Below are 22,640 nucleotides of genomic sequence, written 5' to 3'. Positions count from 1 at the left end.
CAGTCCACCCCAGCCGTGTTTCCCACTCTGATCGCTGGGACCCCAGGGCTCTGCTGTGCTCGGGGAGCCAGCAGGGTGGGGTGGGCAGGGGCTGGCCCTCCTGTCTCTCCCTGTGGGCCTTCGTACCCCGGTTGTGCGTGGAGACCACGGGGAAGTGTGTGGGCTGGGACCTCCAGGGCTCCCTGCCTTCTTGGCCCCTCAGAGGTCTGAGAACAAACACATCAGCTTCTGCAGAGCCAAGTGTGCGATGCCAGCCACTTACATATATTTATATGAGCTTCTACTGATCTTCGGGACTTCCCTGGTAGCTCAGCTGGTGAAGAATCCTCCTACAGCGCAAGAGACCTGGTTCCATTCCTGGTTCGGGGAGGCCCGCTGGAGAAGGGATAGGCTACCCACTGCAGTATTCTTGGGCTTCCCTGGTGGCTCAGCTGGTAAAGAATCCACCTGCAATGCAGGAGACCTGGGTTCGATCCCTGGGTTGGGAAGATCCCCTGGAGAAGATAAAGGCTTCCCACTCCAGTATTCTGGCCTGGAGATTTCCATGGACTCTATAGTCCACAGGGTCGCAAAGAGTCGCACACACCTGAGCGACTTCCACTCCTACTGATATTCAGAACCAAGTGTTTCACATGCGTGCAGCTCAGTGGGTTTTCAGCAGCGGAACCACCCGTGCAACCTGCGCAGCCCTCCTCTCTGTCCCCCCGCAGGAAGGTGATGGCACTCCTCACCCACAGGCTGGATTAGCTCTGCCTGTGTTTGAACTTCATACGGATGGACTCACACAGTTTGCAGGACAACGTACATCTTGGGTGAAATTTGGGGTGTTGATTTTTTCTGTAATTCTCAGCTTATCACGTGTTCCTAGAAATAAGTGGAAAGTTTGTCTCTGCCACGTCCTCTAAACTCTATGGCCCAGGGCGGATGCAGCCGCAGATGAGGCCCAAAGCCCAGGGGCTCCAATCAGAGAGGTTTATGGGCCCTGAACTGTAACACTCATATGACGTTCTCTTTTCACAACATATTATTCCGCCTTTTTTTCCCTGTTAACCATACGTGAGAGGGAATCGCTCTATAACTTTTTTTCAATTTATTTATTTCTAACTGGAGGATATTGCTTTACAGTATTGCATTGGTTTCTGCCGTACATCAACTTGACTCAGCCGAGGTTTTAAGTGCTTACGTGCGTTCTGGGCGCAAGCTGATTGCGTCCATTTGGGTGGCTCAGGCGGCGTGTCGGAGCCCTGGCCCCGACCTCTGTGTCTCTGGGTGAGCTGTGTTCCTGGGTCTGTTTCATCTTCTGTGAGATGGAGATGGCGATAGTCAGGAAGGGTGCCCAAAGACAGCTGATGCTCTCAGATGTCAGACACTGGGTGAGCTACGTGTTAGATGAGAGATCTGGGGGGAAATACCTCGTGAGTATTGCTACATGATTTGACAATTTCCTGTCCTATCTCATTGTTTTACTTATTTTCATTATTTTTAAAATTGTATTGGAGTCTATTTGACTTAAAATGTTGTGTTAGTTTCAGGTATACAGCAAAGGGATTCAGTCACATATAAAACTGGAGGTGAGGATTCAGACCGATCTCTGAAAGAAGCGTGAGAGCTGGTTTTCCCATTTTGTGTGTGTGTGTGTGTGTGTGTGTGTATGTGTGTGTGTGTGTGTGTGTGTTGTTGTTGTTGTTACATTGCTCAGTCGTGTCTGACTCTCTGAGATCCCATGGACTGTAGCCTGCCAGGCTCTTCTGCCCATGGGAGTCTCCAGGCAAGAATCCTGGAGTGGTTGCCGTTTCCTTCTCCAGGGGATCTTCCCAACCCAGGGATCAAACCCACGTCTCCTGCATCGGCAGGCGTGTTCCTCACCACTGGAAGCCCATGCACATGTCTCCATCCTTTTCCAGGTTGTTTTCCCATAGAGGTCATTACAGAGAACTGAGTACAGTTCCCTTGCACAGCAGGTCCTCGCTGGTTATCTGTTTCCTATGTAGTGGTGAGTCTGTGTTCACCCCAAGCTCGTAATTTTTCCCCCCACCACCCTTACTGTTTGCTAACCATAAGTTTGTTTTTGATATCTCTAAGTCTACTTCTGTTTTGTAAATAAGTTCATTTATATCATTTTTAAAAAGTAGATTCCACATGTGAGTGACACTTTTATTTTTAATGGCTCCAGACTCTGAATCCTGGTCTTTTTCCATCTTGGGGACTCATAAACACAGCAAGTTGCTTGGGATGAGGGTGGATGAGAAGGTGTTGAGTCTCTGCAGAATGAACGCGTTCCCCTGAGCCTCAAGGTGACACCCAGAAGGAAGTCACAGTCAATGGTTAGTTTCCTTCAGGAAAACATTCTTACAGAATTACAGTGCTGGTCTTGCATATCCTTGATGGAAATCAAACAATTCCTGGGCTAATGTTTAGTTAAATGAGCCCCCATGCCCCCACCAAAAAAAAAAAAAAATCACTTTGCCTGGTTAGGAGCAGAGGAAATTATTTTAATTGAGAGGTAGTTTTTTTCAATGAGAAATAATTCTATTAAGGCGTAGGGTTCTAGGTGATGAGTATCTTTCATTCTTTTTTTAAAAAATGGATTTGCCTTTTTAAAAGGGAAAGAAAAAAAAAAAAAGCCCAGAGCTATTATAGTCTCTCCTCCAAAATAAGTTATTGTAACTCTGAGATTGCAGAGGTATGCGTCATCAAATTAAGACCAACAGCCTAAAGCCTCGAGTTAGGTAAGCATATTCTAAGAAGCTGGTGATACATATTCTAAGCGTGCTGGCATTTCATGCTGCTAACCTCTATGGCTGGTTTTGGGTTGAGTTCAAAGCAGAAGTCTGTGGGTGGGCAGAAAGGAAAAAACAGTACGTTTGGGCCCCAATCTCCCGCCACGTCTTCCTGCCCGCTTGGTTCTGGCCTGGCATCAAGCAGATCTGCCAGGTGAATTGGTCATTGGTTTCCTAGGACAGCTGTAAAACATCACTGCCAACCACGCGGCTTAGAAAGGAACAGAACCTCATTCTCTTTCAGCTCTGGAGGCCGGGGGTCCAGAATCAAGGCGTCAGCTGGGCCAGGCCCCCTGCAGAGGCTGTGTGGGGTGGGGGGGATGGGGGCGCGGGGGGGGGGATGGGGGTGCGGGGGGGATGGGGGCACAGGGGGATGGGGGCACAGGGGGTGGGCAGCAGGGGGACGGGGTGTGGGGGGCTTCCTTCCTCCCCTGGCTTAACTCCTGGTGTTTCTGTGCTGTGGAGCATCACCCCGGTCTCTGCCTCTGTCCACACACCTCCCTCTCCCCTGGGGCCCTGTCAGAGCCTCCTCTTCTTTCCGAGAACACCCTGCATTGGGTTTAGGGGCCCCTGTGAGGTCCTTAAGCTCGCCTGCAGAGACCTTATTCCACAGCAGGTCACGGTTCCCAGTGCTGGAGGTGAGGGTTCAGACTGGTCTCTGAAAAAGCGTGAGAGCCTTGAGGGGGGGATGCGCCCTACCCTTGGCCCTCTTCTGTGAAATGGAGGATGTGCTTACCCCCTGGGTTTCGAGCAGCTCGTGGGGGCTCAGTGTGGAACTTACAGCAGAGCTCGCGCTGGAGTCTGGACTCAGTATCTCCTGAACCTCAGCGTGAGCTCTCTTATCCTTGGACAGATTACGTTTGACTCCTCATCTGTTGGGTGAATCCAGACAAATGGGCTGGTCAACCTTTCTAGGGGACGCAGGTTGTTTGTTGGTAGGATCCAGTAAATGAACGCAGGGTTTGGGCCGGCACCTGCCACGAACTTCTGGTTGCTGTGGTGTGCTCGCTGTGGCTCTAAGCCTGAGATCGAGCCGGCAGAGGCTCCAGGAGCCGCCAGATACCAACCGCACACCCACTGTAGGGTCCATAGTCGACGTGGCCTCTGCTGGCCCGTCCCCGCTGCCTTTGTGCCTGAAGTGTGAGAGTGCCAACCAACAGGTATGCTGAGTTGTCTCCATCAACGGCTTTCTCACCAGAGACGGTTCTCAGCGGACCAACAAGTCCCCAGAGGCCATTGGAGTCAATGTGGGTTTTCATAGATGGAAACGGCAGTGCCGTTCGAGTGCGTTTTAAGAGGAGACTCCCTGGGCATCTTTTCAGGACTGACTCCCTTTATGTAACAGACGCCAGGTGCCCTCTGGGTCCTGGGTGGAGGTTGAGGTCATGATGCCCGTGTGTGGACCCTGGCAGCAGAGGGTAAAACAGCTGCACAGATGCCCCAGGAGCTGTGGTGCGCCTGGCAGGGCCACAGAGTGGGAGCGGCATCCCTGTGCGGGGAGGTGGCTGGCAAAGCTTCCCTCTCTGGGCCCACCTCCCCTCCCCGCTGAGGTCCAGGGACACTCAGCTGCTGCTTGCGGTCTCCAGGTCCACCTCGATGCTCCACGTCACCCTCTGTGACACCGTCTTGTTTCAGGGCGTTGGGGAGGGGGTGGGGGGTCACCATCCACATAAGAGTGTGATGAGACCGTGGTTATCGGTGGGCTTGTTGCTGCACCATTTATCACCGTTCCTGGCACATCGTAAGCACTCAGCCAGCACTGAGTCAGCCAGTGAGTGAGTGGCAGAGCCGTAGCGCCCCCTGTAGTGAAGAAGAGACATGAGGACACAGGAGGAGCAGGGAAGCTTGACATCTAGGGCTTCAAGCCGGCTATCTACGGCAGATGGCGAACAGATATGAGCGAGCGCGGTGGAGGCACCGCTTTGCTTTAACTGTGTTGGTCAGACCCAGACCGAGCCTGGCGTTCCAGCGCCAGCACTGTTATGCAGCTTATTTGTTCTCAAAGTGCCTCCTTCCCTTTCGCAGCTGTACCTGCATCCGTGTATAAAGACATGCGTGTGCACGTGTGTGCACTTCAGCGTGTGAGCACAGTCATCAGTCTGTGAGATCAGTTAATAGTGATGAGGTTCTGATCTCTTCTTTCTATGCCACCCAGATTTTTCCAAGCATGTACTGGCCTTAGTTGAAAAAAAGAAAAAAACAAGGATGCTGAATTTAACTGTTGTTGTTTAATCTGCTACTTATCAATGATAAGTGAAAGATTGCTCAATAAATCATTTGGAATAAACTCATTAGTAATTTGGGAGAAAAGTGAATTTAGACACTCATTGTATACCATGCATGAAAATAAACTTAAGAGAGATGGAAGGTTAAATATAATAAAGCTGAACCAAGGAAAAACCAGGAAACAGTAGAATTGAAGAAGGCTAGTTAAGACCTCATGCAAATTTAAGGACTCCAGGAGACAAATTGGCAAAATAATTCAAAAAGAAAGCCCATAATAGAGGGAATATAATTAAAAATAAACAGAAAATGTTCTGACAAAGATAGTAAAGTTAAAAACAGGAAATGTCATTACTCATATTTAATCAGCAAAAAGCTCTTTTAAAAAGGCAAGTTATCAGTTGCTGGTAGTGCATCAGCAGTATTTCTCCATGTTTAAGATTGCATCATAAACTCTTAGCTAGCACAGGGCAATATATATCAAGAACTCTGGAAATCTTGTGGCTTTACTCCTTTAGAAATCTAAGACCAGAAATACAGGGTTTTATATGCATGAATATGCCCATGCATGAATTCATGTATGCATTCACTTGAAATTTATTCTAAAGTCATGGTAACATGTCTAAATTCATCTAATATTAAATGAAAAAGTAAGATTTTAACATATGTATAACTTAAAGAGACACATTTTAAACTATCAAAAAAGAAATATACTGGAGTGATGCAGTGATCGAGTGGTGGTGGTTGGGATTCTTGGAAATTTTTTTTCTTCATTTTCTTACTCTATAATGCAGTTTTTAAGAAGCATTTAAAAAACAGTTTTATAAACAGACTCTGAATTTCTAAGAGCTGTGTTCCTGAGAACAGCAGTCCCAGTCTTCTTGGCACCAGGGACAGTTCTGTGGACGGCAGTGTCTCCCATGGACGGGGTTGCCAGGGGTGCTTTCTTGATGATCCAAGTGCGTTACTTTTACTGTGCACTTTATTTCTCTCATCACCACATCAGCTCCGCCTCAGATCACCAGGCGTTAGATCCCAGTTGGCTGAGGGTTTTGACCATTTCCATGTGTTCATTGGTCACTATATGGCTCCTGGAGGAACGTCTGTTCAGAGCCGCAGCTCATGCTATACTTGGGGTGTTTATCTTTTCATTGTCGAGTTGAAAGAGTGCAGTACTTATTTTGTTCTAAGCACATGTCTCCATGTGAATAGAAAATGGATGAATAAATAGCAAATGTTTTAAACACCAAAGAGATACAAGAACAGAGTGATTGACCTGTAGTTCTGTGTACTGGAGTTTTAGGAGCATTTGGTGGTTGGAGAAATCTGATTTTGATTGTGTCAATATAGTAAATATAACATATAGAATTCTGAATCCTTTTATAGCCTATTAGGGTAGGTACTGAGTTACTGAAGGGAATGCTGAATTAGTGGGGTAACCGATTTACTTTGAGAACATTTTGAGATTTGTGAATTTTTCATAAAAGTGTTATATAAATTTGAAACTCACATGTGCAGTTGAGACTATTTCACTGATTCTGTTAGGGGTTTTTGGAAACTAGGTTATATGGAAGCTCAAGAGATAAGTGTCTCATTTGTGGTATTGTGAATTTTTCCAGGGGAAGAAAACACTTTTTTTTCTTACAAACAGTTGCAGGAAATTATTGTTTCTGTCTTTAAATGATCATAATTGCGTTTCTTCATCACAGGCTTGTAAAACTATAGAGGATGTATGAAGTCATGTTTATTCATTTGGTATTTTGAACATAAGTATCCTAAACTTGATTATGTTAATTTCAGAAGAATAGAACATAAAGTTTAGAATTAGGCAAATATACATAAGTTTCAATTGTGTACAAGGATTGCTTATAGTTCCAGGATAAAATCAAATCTTGTCCCCAAATCTGATTAGTGGCTGTTTATTGGTATATTTGATGTATGCATTTTCTCACCTCAGTAACAGATGAAATTCAGCCTTGGTTTCTGGAGTTCTCATCCAGTGTCCTGGAATCTGGTACAGTCTCAAGAGTTGAGTCCAGTGGTCAGGGGCAGAACTAGAGGTCAGCTGCATAGCAGTCTACAGGAGAGAGAGAGAGAGATGGAGCAGGGAGAGGGAAGGAGGGGGAAAGAGAGGGGAGAGAGAGGGAGGGAGTGAAAGAGGGAGGAGGGAGAGAGAGGGAGGGGGGAGGGGGAGAGAGAGGGAGGGGGAGGGGGGAGGGGGAGAGAGAGGGAGGGGAGGAGAGGGAGGGGGAAAGAGAGGGGAGAGGTGGGGGGAGAGAGGGAAGGAGTGGGAAAGACAGAGAGAGAGGGAGGGGGGAGGGGGAGGGGGAGAGGGACAGAGAGAGAAGGGGGAGAGAGAGGGGAAGGGGGGGGGAGAGAGGGAGGGAGAGAGGGAGGGAGGGGGAGAGAGGGAGGGGGAAAGACAGGAGGGGGGAGGGGGAGAGGGGGGAGAGAGGGAAGGAGTGGGAAAGACAGGGGAGAGAGAGGGAGGGAGGGGGAGGAGGAGAGAGAGGGAGGGAGGGGGAAAGAGGGGGAGAGGGAGAGGGACGGAGAGAGACGGGGCGGGGGAGAGAGGGGAAGGAGGGGGGGGGGGAGGGGGAGAGGGAGGGCGGGCTGTCTTCCACACACACCGGCGTGGACCTCAGCGTCTTCCTCCCGTCAGTCAGTGCGCCCTGACGCTCTGAGTCTGTCTGCAGGCCCCTTGTCTCCGCGGGCGCGCGCTGCGGCATCACCACAGACTACTATCTTAAAACAGCCTGGGTGTGCTTCCACGGCCCTGAGGTTGGCAGTCCACGTCGAAGGCGCTCCCTGCGAAGGCTCTCCCTCGTCCGTCGGGTTTCAAGGACCCCAGCCGTCCTTGGCGTGTAGCTGCGCCCCTGTCTCTTGGCTGCCTCCTGACTGTGGTGCCCGCCTGTCTCTCCTCTTCTTATAAGGACAGCAGTCATTGGATGTAGGTCCCACCCTAACCCAGGCTGACCTCACCTTAACTAATGACATCTGCAAACACCCTGTTTCCCAATCAGGTCTCCTTCTGAGGATCCGGGTAGAATGTCATTGGGTTGCTATATTCAACCTAGAACACAAACCTAGCCACTTTGTTATGTAGGTACGACTCTTTAAATTAACTGATTGCAGGTTTCCATGTATGTTACCTCCCAAACAAAATAATCTGATAAGATGTATTTTAGATATGTCTAAGATTATCTTAGAAACTCGGATGGCAGTGGTGGTATGTATTTGTGCATTTCAGGAAGAGCTTTTAAGAAATTCAGATGGGAACTGGTGTCTTAGGAGTATTTACTGCTTCGTAGGCACCTTCACCTGTGTTATCTCATTTAATTAGGTCAGCGTGAAGTGAAACTCACTCAGTTGTGTCCAACTCTTTGCGACCCCATGGACTATACAGTCCATGGAATTCTCCAGGCCAGAGGCACTGGAACGGGTAGCCTTTTCCTTCTCCAGAAGATCTTCCTAACCCAGGGATTGAATCCAGGTCTCCCGCATTGCAAGCAGATTCCTTACCAGCACCTTCTTTTTATTCCAGCTTCTCATATAATTTCAATTTACTAAATTTGTTGGCAGGATCTTAAAAATGTTACCATGTCTTACTTGTTACCATATCTATGTCTGTCTCATGCCACATACTAGCTCTTACTTGGCTATTTAAGAGCTGGTTTGGCACAGTCTTAAGCTACTTGAACCTCAGTTTCCTCGTCTGTAAAAAGGAAGCAGTAATTCATAGTTACCTTGTGCAACATTGTGAAAGTGAAAGTTGCTCAGTCGTGTCTGACTCTTTGCAACCAGAATACCGGGGTGGGTTGTCATGACGTCCTCTAGGGGATCTTCCCAACCCAGGGATTCTTTACCAGCTGAGCCACCAGGGAAGCCCAAGAACACTGGACTGGGTAGCCTGTCCCTTCTCCAGTGGATCTTCCCAACCCAGGAGTCAAACTGGGGTCTCCTGCGTTGCAGGCAGATTCTTTACCAGCTGAGCTAGCATTGTAGTGGTTAACACCATGCTTGTCAAATATGAAGTGCCCTACAATGTCGATTCCTTTTATTGTGCTTTTTCTTTTCTGGCTTTTTTGGAGGTATGTGCATGTTCTTTTTGTCATTATTGCCAGAGAGGCTTTAGGGGTCGATGTATAGCAGATGTCCCGTCTTTGCATAAAGATATTGTTATTCATGGGTGTACCATTAAGAATTGCATGCAGCTGTATACAATAGAAAATCTCAAATAACAGCAGATTAAATAAGGGCATTTGTTTCCTTTCCACGTGAACAGAATACAGAGGCAGTAGGCAGGGTTTATGGAGCATTTCTATAGAACAAGGATTTCAGGAACAAGGTCTATCTGCTATACTGTCCGAGTCCATGGCTTCCATGCATAGTCCCCTCTGCCCCAGAATGGCTGCTGAAGCTCCAGCCCTCGGATTGGTGTTTCATGCCACCCAAAGGGCAAAAAGGGCACCTCTCTTTAAGCAGCTTTTCAGGAAGTCCATGTCACCCTTCCCTTGTATCTCATTTATCTCATGACCACACTTAAATGCTGGAGAAATGTTTTCCTTAACTATGGATTTCAGTGTGCCCAGCTAAAATGGGGAATCTGTGACCAAGGTGAGAAGCAGCTGGTGTTCAGGTGGTAACCGGCATTGTCTGGTTTATGTAATCATGGGATTATGGTCTGCAGGGCTCTCAAGGTAGCACTGGGGTCAGAGGGTCTGATCTGGGAAGTGAGCTATGTGTGGAGCCCTGTTTCCAGGGTATAAACATCCTGCTTTAGAACAACAGCCTTGCTGATTTTTCAAACAGCCCATTCTTAAGTAGAGAGCCACCTGTGAATAAGGCGCAGTGGCCGCTTCCGTCCACCTCCATGACTCACGCCCAGGCTGGGCCGGGAGCCGCCGCGCGCACAGCACCTCTGTCCCCAGCCCCCAGAGCCCGTCCGCACGTTGATGGAAACCACTGGCTGGAGGATGCACGTTAATGAGGCACATTTGCTCTTAGCCATCGTCTCTCAGGTCATTAACTAGTCAGCTGCAACTGTGGTAAAGCCTGATGCCGGGGAAATGGAGCAAGAGAAGCGGGCAGCAGAGGCTGGGAGAAGCAGGCAGCAGAGGCTGGGAGGGCCGGATGGCACCATTGACTCAGTGCGCATGAGTTTGAGCAAGCTCCGGGAGATAGTGAGGGACAGGGAAGCCTGGCGTGCTGCAGTCCATGGGGTCACAAAGAGTCGGACATGACTTAGCGAGTGAACAACAACAACGATGAGTGATATAAGCTTGTGTTCCAGAGAGATCGATCTGCAGAAGAGCCAAGTGCCTGGTAGTTTAGGCAGGAGCGAGGCAGGGGTTGGGGGGTTGTGAAGGGTCTCTTGGGGCCCAAGGAAGTGACCAGGGGCTTTGAAGGGAGGACCACGGTCAGCCTCAGTCCAGAAGCAGGAATTCCAGCCTCCCTGCAGCTGGCTGGGGGCCCGAGTGAGACGGGGACACAGGCCTGGACAGCTTATGATACAAAACATTTTTTGAATTAAGTTCCCTCATTTATCATTCTGATTAACACAGAACATTTATAAACCACAGCCTCTGGAAAAGTGGCACAAAATGCATTACACGGTGTTCTCCTTGGCCTCTTCCTGATGAAATATATGAGGAGCCCGAGATCAAAGGCACAGACGTTGGGTGCCGTCTCATCTCGGCCTGATGCACAGGGGCGGCCTGGGGCAGCCCGCGCCCTCCCGTGCCTCCCGTGCCTGGTGCGGGCTTGCTTCTTCCTGTGCGCATCCGGTCCTCGGGTCTGCCCCTCTCCTGGCTCCTGCTGGCTCCGAGGCCCATCTTCGTTCTTCAGGAGCACCCAGTCCAACTGTCACCAGGAGCCTCACGCCATGATCTGACCTACACCAGCGCCGCCGATGTCCTGCGTCGGGAGCTACAGGACCATCTTGATTAGAACAGCAGATTTGATGGCGAACCAGGGGGCAGGCCACAGTTTGCCCCCGGCGCCTGTGGCCTCCATGTGGGTGGCTTATGTGTGGGCTGGCCTGGGGCTGCCAGCCCAGGCCGTCTGCCTCTAGCTTCCAAAAAGTGAAGCGGGGGTGTTCGTCACTCAGTCTTGCAACCCTTTGGACTCTAGCCTGGTTCCTCTGTCCATGGACTTCTGTAGGCAAGAATACTGGAGTGGGTAGCCATTTCCTTCTCTGGGGCATCTTCGTGATCCAAGGATCGAACCTGCATCTCCTGCATTGGCAGGTAAATAGATTCTTTACCATCCGAGCCACCAGGGAAGCTCACTTTCTGGACACTGTGTGTCCGCTTTCCTCGAGGACATGGGCTGAGCTAGTGACAGAGTCCCTACCGAAGAGCTCGAGAGAGGTCACAGCTGGAGAGACCAGACCCCCATACTGCAGGTGTGAACGCTTCCTTCCTCTCCCCTGCGCCGATTCTGTCCATCTGTCCATCATCTTGATTCTCTCTTATTTCTAGAACCCTATTTCTAGACTCTCCCTCGGAAATGGGCAAGGAAGGGAAGCCATATGAGTGAAGCTGATCCCGTTGAGCACAATTAGCCCCAATATCACACACCCTTCCCTCGGGAGCTGAGAAAGGAAGGCTTTATGGGTTTAAAAGGCCCTCCAGTCTCGGCAGTTTTCCAGGACATGTATTCTGAGTAGGTCGGAGGGCGGAGGGTGGGGAGAGTGACTTTGCAGAATGGCTGACGTTGTGCTTCTCAGCAAGGTGGCTGCAGCCGGGCACCTCTGATGAAGGTTGCGCTGTGTCTAGCCAAGGTGGACACCCTGCCAGACAGGGTGATGCAAAGAAACAGACGGTGGTCCCTCTGTCCCGGCCGCTCCCCAGCCCGCCGGCCCTCGACTCCTCGGGCAGCACCCCTCCCCGGAGCCGCAGGTCTGAGGGTGCCAGCTGTGTGGGAGAAGCGTCAGTGCTTCTAACCTGAGCGGCAGCTGGCGCCGCTGGCAGGCCTGTCGGTTCTCCCTTTCCCGGGAGGAAGTGACAGGTGAATGCTGGCACTTTCACAGGGCCTATTTTCCCCGTGGGAAATTTTTTAAATACCCATTAAGGCTGGTTTGTATATGCAACACAGGGCGTAACGCAGCCCTCAAAAGAGTATCATTATCTTCATCTGTGAACTGAGAGCCCTCTGGGGATGGCCGGCCGGCCAGGTCCTCCAGCCTTGGGCGTGGGCAGAGCGCAGCCCTCCTCTCCCTGCTCGGCCTGTCCTGGCAAAACCTCACCAAGCAGAGGTTCTAAGACGTGTTCAGAGTCCCTGTGAAACCTTGAGAAGGGAAGGAAGGAACTCGGGGGTGAAGCTGCCCGTAGGATACCTAGGAGCTGAGGATTTTTCTTAACCTGTTCCTAAGCTCATTCCGAGGTTATAATGTGAGGGAGGCGGCAATGCAGATGTGAGTAGTTGTTCCTTAGAGACAGCCCAAAATATTGAAGAAAATAGCCTTGTTTTTTGGTAATTAAAAAAATTTTCAAGTCAGCCAGACCGTCACACGCTCCTTTCAGTGGCCACAGAGGTTGTTGAGAACAGGCTCATGAACTGGTGTCTCCCAGAGCAGAGTATGTAGCCTCCCGGGAGCGCCAAGTCACCCCATCCCGGGACGGCAGCAGGAGAGACAAGACACCACCCGTCCCGCTTGTCCCTGACTCTTGAAAACTTGGTGAAACGGGGAGAAGCTGGAGAGCCACTTGGCCAGTCTCTGGACGGCCCCTCTTCACCGCGGCCTGGCTTCGTGAGACGATGAAAAAGCGCGCCCCCTTGTAAGAGAGTTTCCAGTGTGCTCCGCCTTCGGAGGGAACTGCATCGCGTCTCGTTGTGAGGTCGCCGTCCCACCTCCAGGCAGGAAGTGACCGTCTGTCCAGGAACTGGAAGTTCCGTAGAGAAAATTCAGGCTGATCTTGCTGTTCAAGAAAGGTGGCTTCTTCTTCCCTGAAATTTTAGATGAATTGAACTGTCCAGTCAATGAAATCTTGAGGCTGCAGTCTTCAGACCTAACAGAGCCAACTCAAGAAATACCTGAGTGCTTGAGGCCCATGAGCTGGCGTTTTCTTGGTAATGACTTTGCGGTTCAGGTGTGTCTTTAAACTGCTGATCCTCAGCTGTGTTCCCTGAATTAAAACTTGGCAAAGATTTGAAACCAAGTTCAGAGTCCACATCAAGAAAAAGTTCTCTAAAAATACACTTAATGACATTCATGACAATACATCGGCTGGTTGTTGTTGCTCAGTCGGTCAGTGTATCGGCAGCGTGAGTACTAAGTGGATGTGGACGGAAGCACCTGAGACCTGATGTGGGGCAGAAAGCCTGGCGTCGGGCAGTGGCGTGAGACAAGCGTCCAAGGGCCAGCTCAAGGGCGGTGTCCAGCCCCTGAGTCACAGGCCAGCTTGTCCGGCTGCCCTCGGAAGGTCTGAAAGCCCCCCCTGGTAACTCTGCCCTCGTGATGCTTTGGAGGAAGAGCAGGAGAAAGGATGTTAATTGGAAGGACTGAAGCTGATGCTCCAATATCGTGACCACCTGATGCAAAGAGTTGACTCATTGGAAAAGGCCCTGACGCTGGGAAAGACTGAAGGCAGAAGGACAAGGCGGTGACAGAGGGCGAGATGGTTAGATGGCATCACCGACTCGATGGACACGAGTATGGGCAGACTCTGGGAGGCAGTGCAGGTCAGGGAAGCCTGGCGTGCCACAGTCCATGGGCCCACGAAGAGTCAGATGTGACTGAGCGACTGGACAACAAGGAGAAAGGAGCGTGTGCTTGAACTCAGCGTCTCTAGGAAGGTGTTCTCTGAGTCCTGGCCCCCTGTGGCTGTTTAAATCTAAATGGATTAAAATAAACAAAAACTCAGGTCCTCAGTAGAAGTCACCGCATTTCAAGCGCTCCACACATAGCTGGCAGTTAGTTCAGTGGGCGCTGCGCTGGGTGACCTGGGCTGATGAACAAACCCCTGTCTCCTTGTCCATCATGAGAAAGTCTCCTGGGGTGAGGGGTGGGCTTCCTGTAGAAATGTCTCGGTGTACAGAACATGCTGTCTTCTGAGCACCAATTAGATTTTTTTGTGAAATGGCATCAGTTTGGCTGTCGAATGCCGTGGGCTTGATCCAGAATAACAGAAAAATCGCCTTCCGGAACGAACGGAATGTTCGGATTGCACGTGTCGCTGAGGCTGAATAAAATCCAAGCCTGATTTAACTTCTCCGGAGTAGCTGATGGTGAGGGCGAGGGCCCCACCGGCTCTGAAACGCGGCTTTGTGGGAACGGCATCGGCAGGCTTCCCGTCTGCTCCCACAGTGACGACGGGGACAGCCGTCAGATCTCCTCCGACCTCCCTTCCCTGATGTCACGCTGTTCCCTCTCGTGGAGTTCAGGGGTATCTTCCTTCTACTCCAGGACTGGAAAAGGGACTCGGGAGAGAGTAAAGATGGGCGGGGGCACTGCTGTTCTTGCGCTGCGTGTTCGCGGGCCCCGGTGGCAGTGCGGTTTATAGCAGTGAAGCTGGAAGCACCCTACCTGAGCAGGAGCTGGGCACGGGTTAGATCAGAAGGGGTTCAGCCTCATGATGAAATTCCATGCAGTGTAATGTGATATTGCTTTTTAGTTAACAACATCGAAAAATGTTTGATAGGAACTGATTAAAAAAAGTAAAAAAAAAAAAAAAGACAGACCTATCTGTTTATATGATTCTTAAGAAAACACGCAAATCCATACACTGTCCTTTTTGAATGAAGCATACCCCAAGTACATAATTTTCCTTTCTATTTTCTAATTTTATTTTAACTAATGATTTTATTTACATAAGTGAATATATAAATAAACAATTGAAAATTAATAACGGTGACTAATAATATTTTACGATAAGCTGCACATTAAGAAAAAACTAAGGTTGTAAGGAGAGAGATTGCCAGATGTCAGGAAGTGAACATGGAACATCGCTTGGAGAGGACAGCCTCTTGGGACGTGACCGTTGGGAGCACCGAGCTGCGTGGGCGAGGAGGCCGAGGCTGCGGGGCAAGGACACGTCCTGCGTGCCCCCTGTGGACTCCGCAGGCAGGAAAGAGGCAGGAATGCAGTTTCTGCCTCCTCTGCTGTGTTTAATCAGTCGAACAAACACCAGCTGCTTGCGAATCTTCCAGTCTGAAAGGGAGGTCCGAAACCCAGCCTTCTTGCAAGTAACACTGTGCCTTTTGGAGTCCCTGACAAAAATCCTTGCAGTGTCCCTCCCCGCCCATTGTCCACCTCCACCACGTCCTGCGTGTAGGAGCGTCCCACCCCATCTCAAGCGTCGGCCGGGGCTCCTCGTATGAACATCAACCCGCTTCTGTCTTTGCTAAATGAAACAAGACTCTGAAATCAAATGTGTCTCTGTGTGTCTCTGATTTGGTCTCAGATAGTCCTCTAAACTTGGCCATGAATTTTTTTTTAGGAGACAGCCGTTGAGAACTGGCAAGGGTTCACATAATTAAGATGCTTCTTGGGTTCCTAGTCTGTTTTCCTCTCAGACTGAGGCACTGGAGCTAAGCAAATCCTTCATCAGAACAAATATTATTTGGTGCTTTCAAAAATGCTGTAAAAGCTGATCTCATAGAGAATAGACGGGTGCTAGCCAGTGGTTAGGGTCGGGGAGGGTTGGCTCTGGGGGCAGATGGTGCTGGGGCTTCTTTGTGGGGCTAGAGTCATTTGATGTCGTGAGCGTGAATGTGATCACAGAACTACACACACACGAGTGAGTCCGTGTAAATACTGGTGAAATCCATACAGCAGCATCGTACCAGCACCCGTTCCTGGATTTTGATCCTGTTTCTGCAGTTTGGTAAGGACACCATCATTGAAGGCAGGCTTCCCAGGTGGCAAGTGGTAAAGAATCCACCAACAAGTGGCGGAGACACAGGAGACGTGGGTTGTAAGACAGACAAAAAGTTGATTTTTTTCCTTAGGGAGTCAGGTTGACTTTAGGAAAAGAAAACGAATGCTATATCCTTGGAGGAACACCCATGAGCTCCCGTGTACAGAGTATCAATCCAGAGGTTCAGGAATATGTGGGGGGGTTGTGTTCTTGCACCCACCGCTTGCTCTGTCCTGTAGGAGGATGAGGGACCCACCAGCCTTGCTGAATGTGTCCTGCTCTAAAATAGAACTAAGGATCTTCTATCTCTGGTGATGGTTAATTTTTTATCTTAATGAAACCGCGGGCTTCTCAGGTGGCCCTAGTGGTAAAGAACCCACCTGCCAATGCAGGAGACGTAAGAGATGCAGGTTCGATCCCTGGGATGGGAAGATCCCCTGGAGGAGGGCATGGCAACCCACTCTAGTATTCTTGCCTGGAGAATCCCACGGACAGAGGAGCCTGGAGGGTACAGTCCGTGGGGTCACAGAGAGTCAGACACAACGGAAGTGACTGAGCACACACGCTCAAAGCCCCATTTTATTCTGATGAATAACATTTACATCTACAGTTGGACCACTTTGTCAAACTCAGCTTGGCTGGCAGGAAGATTCTTACGGGTTCTTTGCCCGGCTATGCAAGATGCTGTCACCATTAAATGTGCAGAGGCACACTCTTTAAAACAATTCTATAAAAATCTCTAGCAGCAAGGCTAAATACGCCATAATTTACTTATATTAGGGAATACTTAAATCAAATGAGTTAGGTCTCTCTGTAACAACGCGGACAGGTCTCCAAGACGTATTGTCTGAGGAAAAGAGCAAGCCACCGAGGGAAACATAAAACATAATGACGTCCATGTAAAAACCGGGTAACAAATGAGCCTCAGAGAGAAAACAGTCAAACCGCTCTCCTCTCGGTAGATACACAAGTAGCTTGCCTCTGGGGAAGTGAGGAGACAGACTAGCTTCAGTGGTAACAGTGAGAGGAGCCTGTCTACAACATTTGAGTTATAAAAGTGAACTCATACATTATCTACGTCATCCAAATTGCCACGGATCCCAGCTGAATTTATTTGGCGATAGTTCAGCCGGTTCACGAGCCCATTCGAGGGAGAGCTGTTGTGTCTGGTGATGAAGGGGCTTGTCTGCAGCATCTCCGGTCCAGCAGCCTGCTGGGAATGCATCCACATGGGATCGCTGTGCGGCACGGGATCCTCCAGCCGCCAGCAAAACGGAAGTCTTAATTAAAAGCTATAATATAACCAGCATCTCCTTACTTTGTAATAGCCTCTATACATCGCCATTGTCTCAGGAAAACCTGACATATAGAAACATTTATTAATTACAGTTTTCAAATTCCAAAAGAATCCTTGATGGTTTAGTTTGAAATTCTGACATTAAAATAAGATGCTTAAAATATGCAAGTATTCAAACCACAAAAGTGAAAGTGTTAGTCGCTCATTCACGTCCGACTCTACAATCCACGTCCATGGATTGCAGCCTCCAAGGCTCCTCTGTCCATGGGATTCTCCAGGCAAGAATACTGGAGTGGGTTGCCATGCCCTTCTCCAGGGGCTCTTTCCTGACCCAGGGATCAAACCTGGGTCTCCTGCATTACAGGCAGATTCTTTACCATCTGAGCCACCAGGGAAGCCCTCAAACCACAAAGTCTAAATATTATTCATCAAAAAGATAAGGAATATCCTAATTAGCTTGGAGAAGGAAATGGCAGCCGACTGCAGCATTCTTGTCTGGAAGATTTCATGGACAGTGGAGTCTGGCAGGCTACAGTCCGTGGAGTTGCAAAGAATCAGACACAACTGAGACACACACACACACACACACACCCCCTAATTAGTTATCAATTTCTTCATTTCACCTCAAAGACTGTTTATTGTACACCTACTGTGTGCAAGGGTGTGTGAGCAGGCCGGTCCTGGAGCCTGAGAAGGGCTGTCAGAGGCTTGCTTGCCCAACACGCGATGTCCGGTGTAATGGTTAGAATCATACCCTGGTTATGTAAAATCACCTTCATCTGATGATCTGGTTTTGATAGTACTCTCAGATTAACAAAAAGTTTTAAATAAGAATTTTTTAAGTCATAGAGTTTTTGTTTTTTTAAAAAACAAAAACCTGCTTCCCAAGAAGTGTAAGATCGCAAAAACAATGCTAGACCTTGGAGCTGAGTTTTTGGTGCTGCTTGCGTGGGTGACATTTAGACCCAAGCCTAGCTCACAAGTGTGACTCATGAGAACACATCAGATGGTGAGAGCAGGGACCTTCCTGGTGCTTAGAGGGAGCGGCTTGAAGGAGCCTTGCTGCTCTGGGCGGCTGAGCAAGGGCCACCCCAGGGCTTCACTGAACAACAGTCTTTTCCAGAAGCTCCTACACCCTGAACTGCAGCCCTCAGTGACGGCCGCTTCCGTCCTCTGAGAAAGCTGTGGGGCATTCACGCCAGGGTGACCTCCTGCCAAAAGCCTGCCATCATTTCACTCACCAAATTAAAAGGGCTTTTGAAGGGATGTCCATTCGAATATAAACATCTTCATCAGAGAGTATCATTGATTGCCTTCCTCCTGGGGAAGGAAGGCTTCTAACTCCTCTAGAGGTTTCACATTGCACATTGCTAGATGAGTCTCCATCCTGGAAGCCTGCAATTTAAAACTCATCTAGAATACGCCTTCTGGATGCTTACAGATAATTCAATAAGATGTCCTGGAAATGCAAGGCACATCAGCCTCAAAATACTATGCACTGGAGACCCACGGGTTTACTTTGGATGTATTACAGTGTGATGGTGATGACTTTGATGGTCCTGGTAGAAATGCTGAGAAATTTTCCAACGATGTTGCTACATTATAAAACTAAGATGGAAAAGCAGGCTAGTAGATGCTTCCAGCAGAACTTGAAATTCTCCTGTGTTATTTTTTCCTAAGAGGTCTAGATTTAGACTTCTAGGTTAGGCTTCGTCAGTGCCTATGAAAATTGGTTTAGTCAAAAACGTTTCTTCTCCCCCAAAGGTGTAGACGACAGAGCATCTGAGCGGAGCGTTTCCCACATTCATTATAATATAATGTCAGGCTTGTGACATATGACAGCGGGTTTCACACTCCACTTAATGAGAGGTTGCCAGTGCCTGGAGAAATAAAAAGTAAGATTTGCACGTATTGCATGAAATGAAAAAAATGGTGCCAGCCTCGGGGTAGTGCAGCTTTGGTGTGTAGACCAGCCGCGTGTCTGTGGCACCGAGCGTGGCCGGACTTCCCATCACTTCTGTGTGGGTAACTGTGGGGCGTCCCCAGTGAACAGGGTGGAAAGTGCTCTGTTCAAGACCTGCAGGCTCCTCTCACACGCGTGTGTTGGCGGCCCACTGCATGTGAGATGAGAGATGACTTTAGAGGATGCCGAGACAGGTTTCTGCACACAGGCGGCCTTGCCATCCCAGGAGAACCTACTGTGCTTGTCTCTTTTCTCTTCTTGCTTTGGTTTCCAGGAAGCCTGGAGACAATGTTAATACTTAATTGCCAGCCTTGTTCTGGTCCAGTGGCAAATTCAGCCCTGTGCTTTAGGAAACCTCTTTTATGACTGATGATCATGTTACAGTTGGAAGTCGTCTTCCTTGTGTCCGTCCCGACATTTCTCAGGCTGCAAAGCCCTTCTCGTTTGTCCCCTAAGTCCCACTCCCCGTCTAGGACGGTGGCTTTATTTCTGCCTTGTGAATAAATGCCATGACTTTCCCAAGGCTGCTGAGCTTGTGTCAAGGCTGGATGCAGATCGAAGGTCTCCAGAACCCTGTAAAGGCTCTTATAGGGGAGATGCCGGCTGTGAGAAAGCGCCCGCGTGCAGGGGCGGCCACCAGCAGGGGGCGGTGCTGCTGTCCCTGTCACTGCCGGCGTAGGCTCGGTCCTCGGCTGCCCGTGGACTTTAGGGTGTGAGGACTCCTGGTCTCCTCCCGCCGTGTTCAGGAAGGCAGCCCCCCTCCTGCACCTGCCCAGGTGAGAGCCTGCAGGAGGAAGCCCGGGTCTTCCTGAAAAGTGAAGCGAGTCCCCGTGCGCCACGCCAACAGAGATCCATGTGGCGGCCGGCTGGCAGGACAGCTGCCTGGGGCCGCCGTGCGCCCAGGCTCAGGGCCTGTGTGGGAGCTGCCAGGCTGGATTTATCTCTTGCCGATGGTTGACGCCGTCCTTCTGCGGGGACGACAGGCTGTCCTTCCCCCTGGCCTCCACGCTGCTCTCCACGTGGTGGGACACAGGCTGTACCGTCCGTCCTGGGAACTTTGGATTAGCGCTGACGCCAGCCTGTGCCTGTGATATTCTGTCCAGCGTCCTGGGATGTTGGGAGAACTGGTAAAAGGTGAAGCCCCCGGCTTCAGACCACATTCACAGCTGCCACTGGCCAGGAAAGTAACTGCCCAAGGAAGGTGTTGGTTTCTCTGACCCCAAGAGACATTTCCGAATAAACTAGTGCCCTGCCTCAAGCACAGACACACACATGCGCCTGGAACATCTTAGGTACTCGCTCAGTATTTGTGGGGAAACCTTCTAAAGCAGGGGCTCCCCGCCTTCATGTCCCTGCCAGCCTCAGGCTCACCTGCAGGGCGTGGTGAAGCCTGTCCCTGGAGTTTAATTCAGCTGGTCTCGGGACGGGCTCCATGATTTAATTTCTAACAAGTTCCGGGTCATGATGATGCCACATAGAGACCATACTTCAGACAGCACCATCCTAAAGCAGAGATTGGCAGACTTGTTCTGTAAGGGCCAATTAGTGTTTAGCCTTTGTGGGTCATTAGGGTTCTGTCACTCAACTCAGCCATTGTAACTACAGAGAAGATGTCAAGGAATGAGCACAGCTGTGTTCCAGTAAAACTTTATTTATAAAATCAGTGGTGCTCTTGCTTCGAAAAATATGTGTTGCGAATACTTAAAAGAAAAATTTTTTTTAATGTTAGGAGCCAGAGCCTCATTCTGAGTGAATTTCTGAAAGCTCTCAGATGAGAACCAGTGTTAAAGTCTTGGCACTTGGTAAAATCTAAAGACTTTGAAGATCACTAGCATCTGTGTGTGTGTGTGTGTGTGTGTGTGAGTCCTTCAGTCGTGTCCGACTCTTTGCGACCCTATGGACTGTAGCCCGCCAGGCTCCTCTGTCCATGGGATTTTCCAGGCAAGAAGACTGGAGTGAGTTGCCATTCCCTTCTCCAGGGGATCTTCCCTGACCCAGGGGTCGAACCCAGGTCTCCTGCATTGCAGGCAGATTCTTTACCATCTGGGATGCATATGGTGCTTGGGAAATGGTGCTGGTTTGGGTGCGTGTCTGGTCTTACGTGTATTTCTGGAAACCTTGTCCAAAAGGAAGTGGCCCAAACTCTGCTGACTGAGTGCAGGGTCACTCAGCTCAGCCTCACGAACACACCCTGACTCTGGGCCCGCTGTGCTTCCACCCACGCTGGGCCCTGGGGACACGCACAACCATGTGGTCTGAACCACTCTGCTCGCCTGGGGCACCTTGATCCCCTTGGTGGCTCTGGCTACAGATGCGGTGGTTCTGGTGGAAAGCCCGACGTGTGCAGGTCACACCTGGAAAGAGAGGAGGTGCAGGTGTCTGGTGCCCGGCCCAGAGCAGGAGCCCCGCCGTCACAGGACGTCAGAGGACGGGGCCCAGGCGGGCGGCCTGGACCGTTGCCGTGGGGACGGGAGGGGCAGGCCTGAGCTTGGCTGGTCTTCTCGTGGCTGACGGCCTGTGTACCGCTTCTCCCTGCAGGACCCGAGGAGCAAGCACAAGTTCAAGATCCACACGTACGGCAGCCCCACCTTCTGTGATCACTGCGGCTCCCTGCTCTACGGACTCATCCACCAGGGGATGAAATGTGACAGTGAGTATGTTTTCTGTTATTGCAGCATGCCAGGAGCCAGCAGGGCCCTGTGATGCTCAGGAACCTTTCAGAAAATCGGTAGATTTCATTCAGATATGGGCTCAATTACAGAAGTATAGAATCCCTCCACTGGCGAGGTTCTAGTTTATCAGACGACTTCCCTGCCTAATGATGAACCCAAAAAAGCACCCGATTTCCTGCAGTTGGTGCTGTCCCCAGTTTTCATGGTAGGAATCTCCAATCCCTGTTAAATGCAGGCTGGTCGAACCCCCAAGCAAATGCCACGTGTGGAAAGAAGACACCCCACCCCCAGATTCCACATTTGGTTCAGCTTCAAGATGAGCTGAGCATCCACAGTCATTATCCGCCCGTGTCTCCAATTAGTGGGTGGACTGTGGAAAAATCCAGTGGGCTCTCCTTGGAGCCAAAACCACAGTGAAAATAAGAACAGGAGCTTGCTTTAAGTTCCCTCATCTTGGATAATTATGGGCAGATCAGATCCTGCCAGGCCAGTGAGAGATGAAATCCCGGAAGACACCCGCCCGCCCCCCTTCTCCCTTCTTGTTCGGTGTGTGTTAGCACGAACTGCAGGAGGAGAGAAAGACATCTATTTTTTTCATGGAAACTCTTTGCTTCGATTAATCTCATGTAATGAGATCCCCCCAGGCTATTTATTTGTTTCAATAAAATTTTATGTTTAGGGCAGGAGAAGGTAATTAGAGAAGGTAATGACGAGCCTATTTTTCTAGCAGACGAGGAAGAGTTTGGGTACAATCAGCATGTTGTCACTCGATAATGCTGCTGTTGTGCCCCACAGCCTCATCTGTCCCCACATGGAGCAAAGACAAGCGCCTGCATCATCTTC

The 22,640-nt window shown here is 49.9% G+C and overlaps 1 protein-coding gene and 1 long non-coding RNA gene across 9 annotated transcripts in view; one reads left to right on the top strand and one right to left on the bottom strand.

The window, feature by feature from the left end:
- PRKCA (protein kinase C alpha) overlaps positions 1-22,640 on the top strand; it is a 294,769-nt gene that overhangs the window by 185,693 nt on the left and 86,436 nt on the right. For all 8 annotated transcript variants that reach the window (XM_044938474.2, XM_025279320.3, XM_025279318.3 and 5 more), the window contains one exon: positions 21,664-21,775. In XM_044938474.2, the coding sequence (XP_044794409.1) occupies positions 21,664-21,775 (112 nt within the window). The remainder of the gene's footprint in view (positions 1-21,663; positions 21,776-22,640) is intronic.
- LOC123332484 lies at positions 4,444-7,785 on the bottom strand. Its single transcript, XR_006549246.2, has 3 exons — positions 7,644-7,785; positions 6,956-7,080; positions 4,444-4,580 (listed from the first exon to the last, which is right to left on the bottom strand). It is a non-coding gene; the product is annotated as an uncharacterized LOC123332484 (long non-coding RNA).

This window comes from Bubalus bubalis, chromosome 3, assembly GCF_019923935.1.
Source record: "Bubalus bubalis isolate 160015118507 breed Murrah chromosome 3, NDDB_SH_1, whole genome shotgun sequence".
NCBI classification, from domain to species: Eukaryota; Metazoa; Chordata; class Mammalia; order Artiodactyla; family Bovidae; genus Bubalus; species Bubalus bubalis.
The sequence above is the reverse complement of the archived record's forward strand: the minus strand, read 5'-3'. Positions and strand labels throughout refer to the sequence as shown.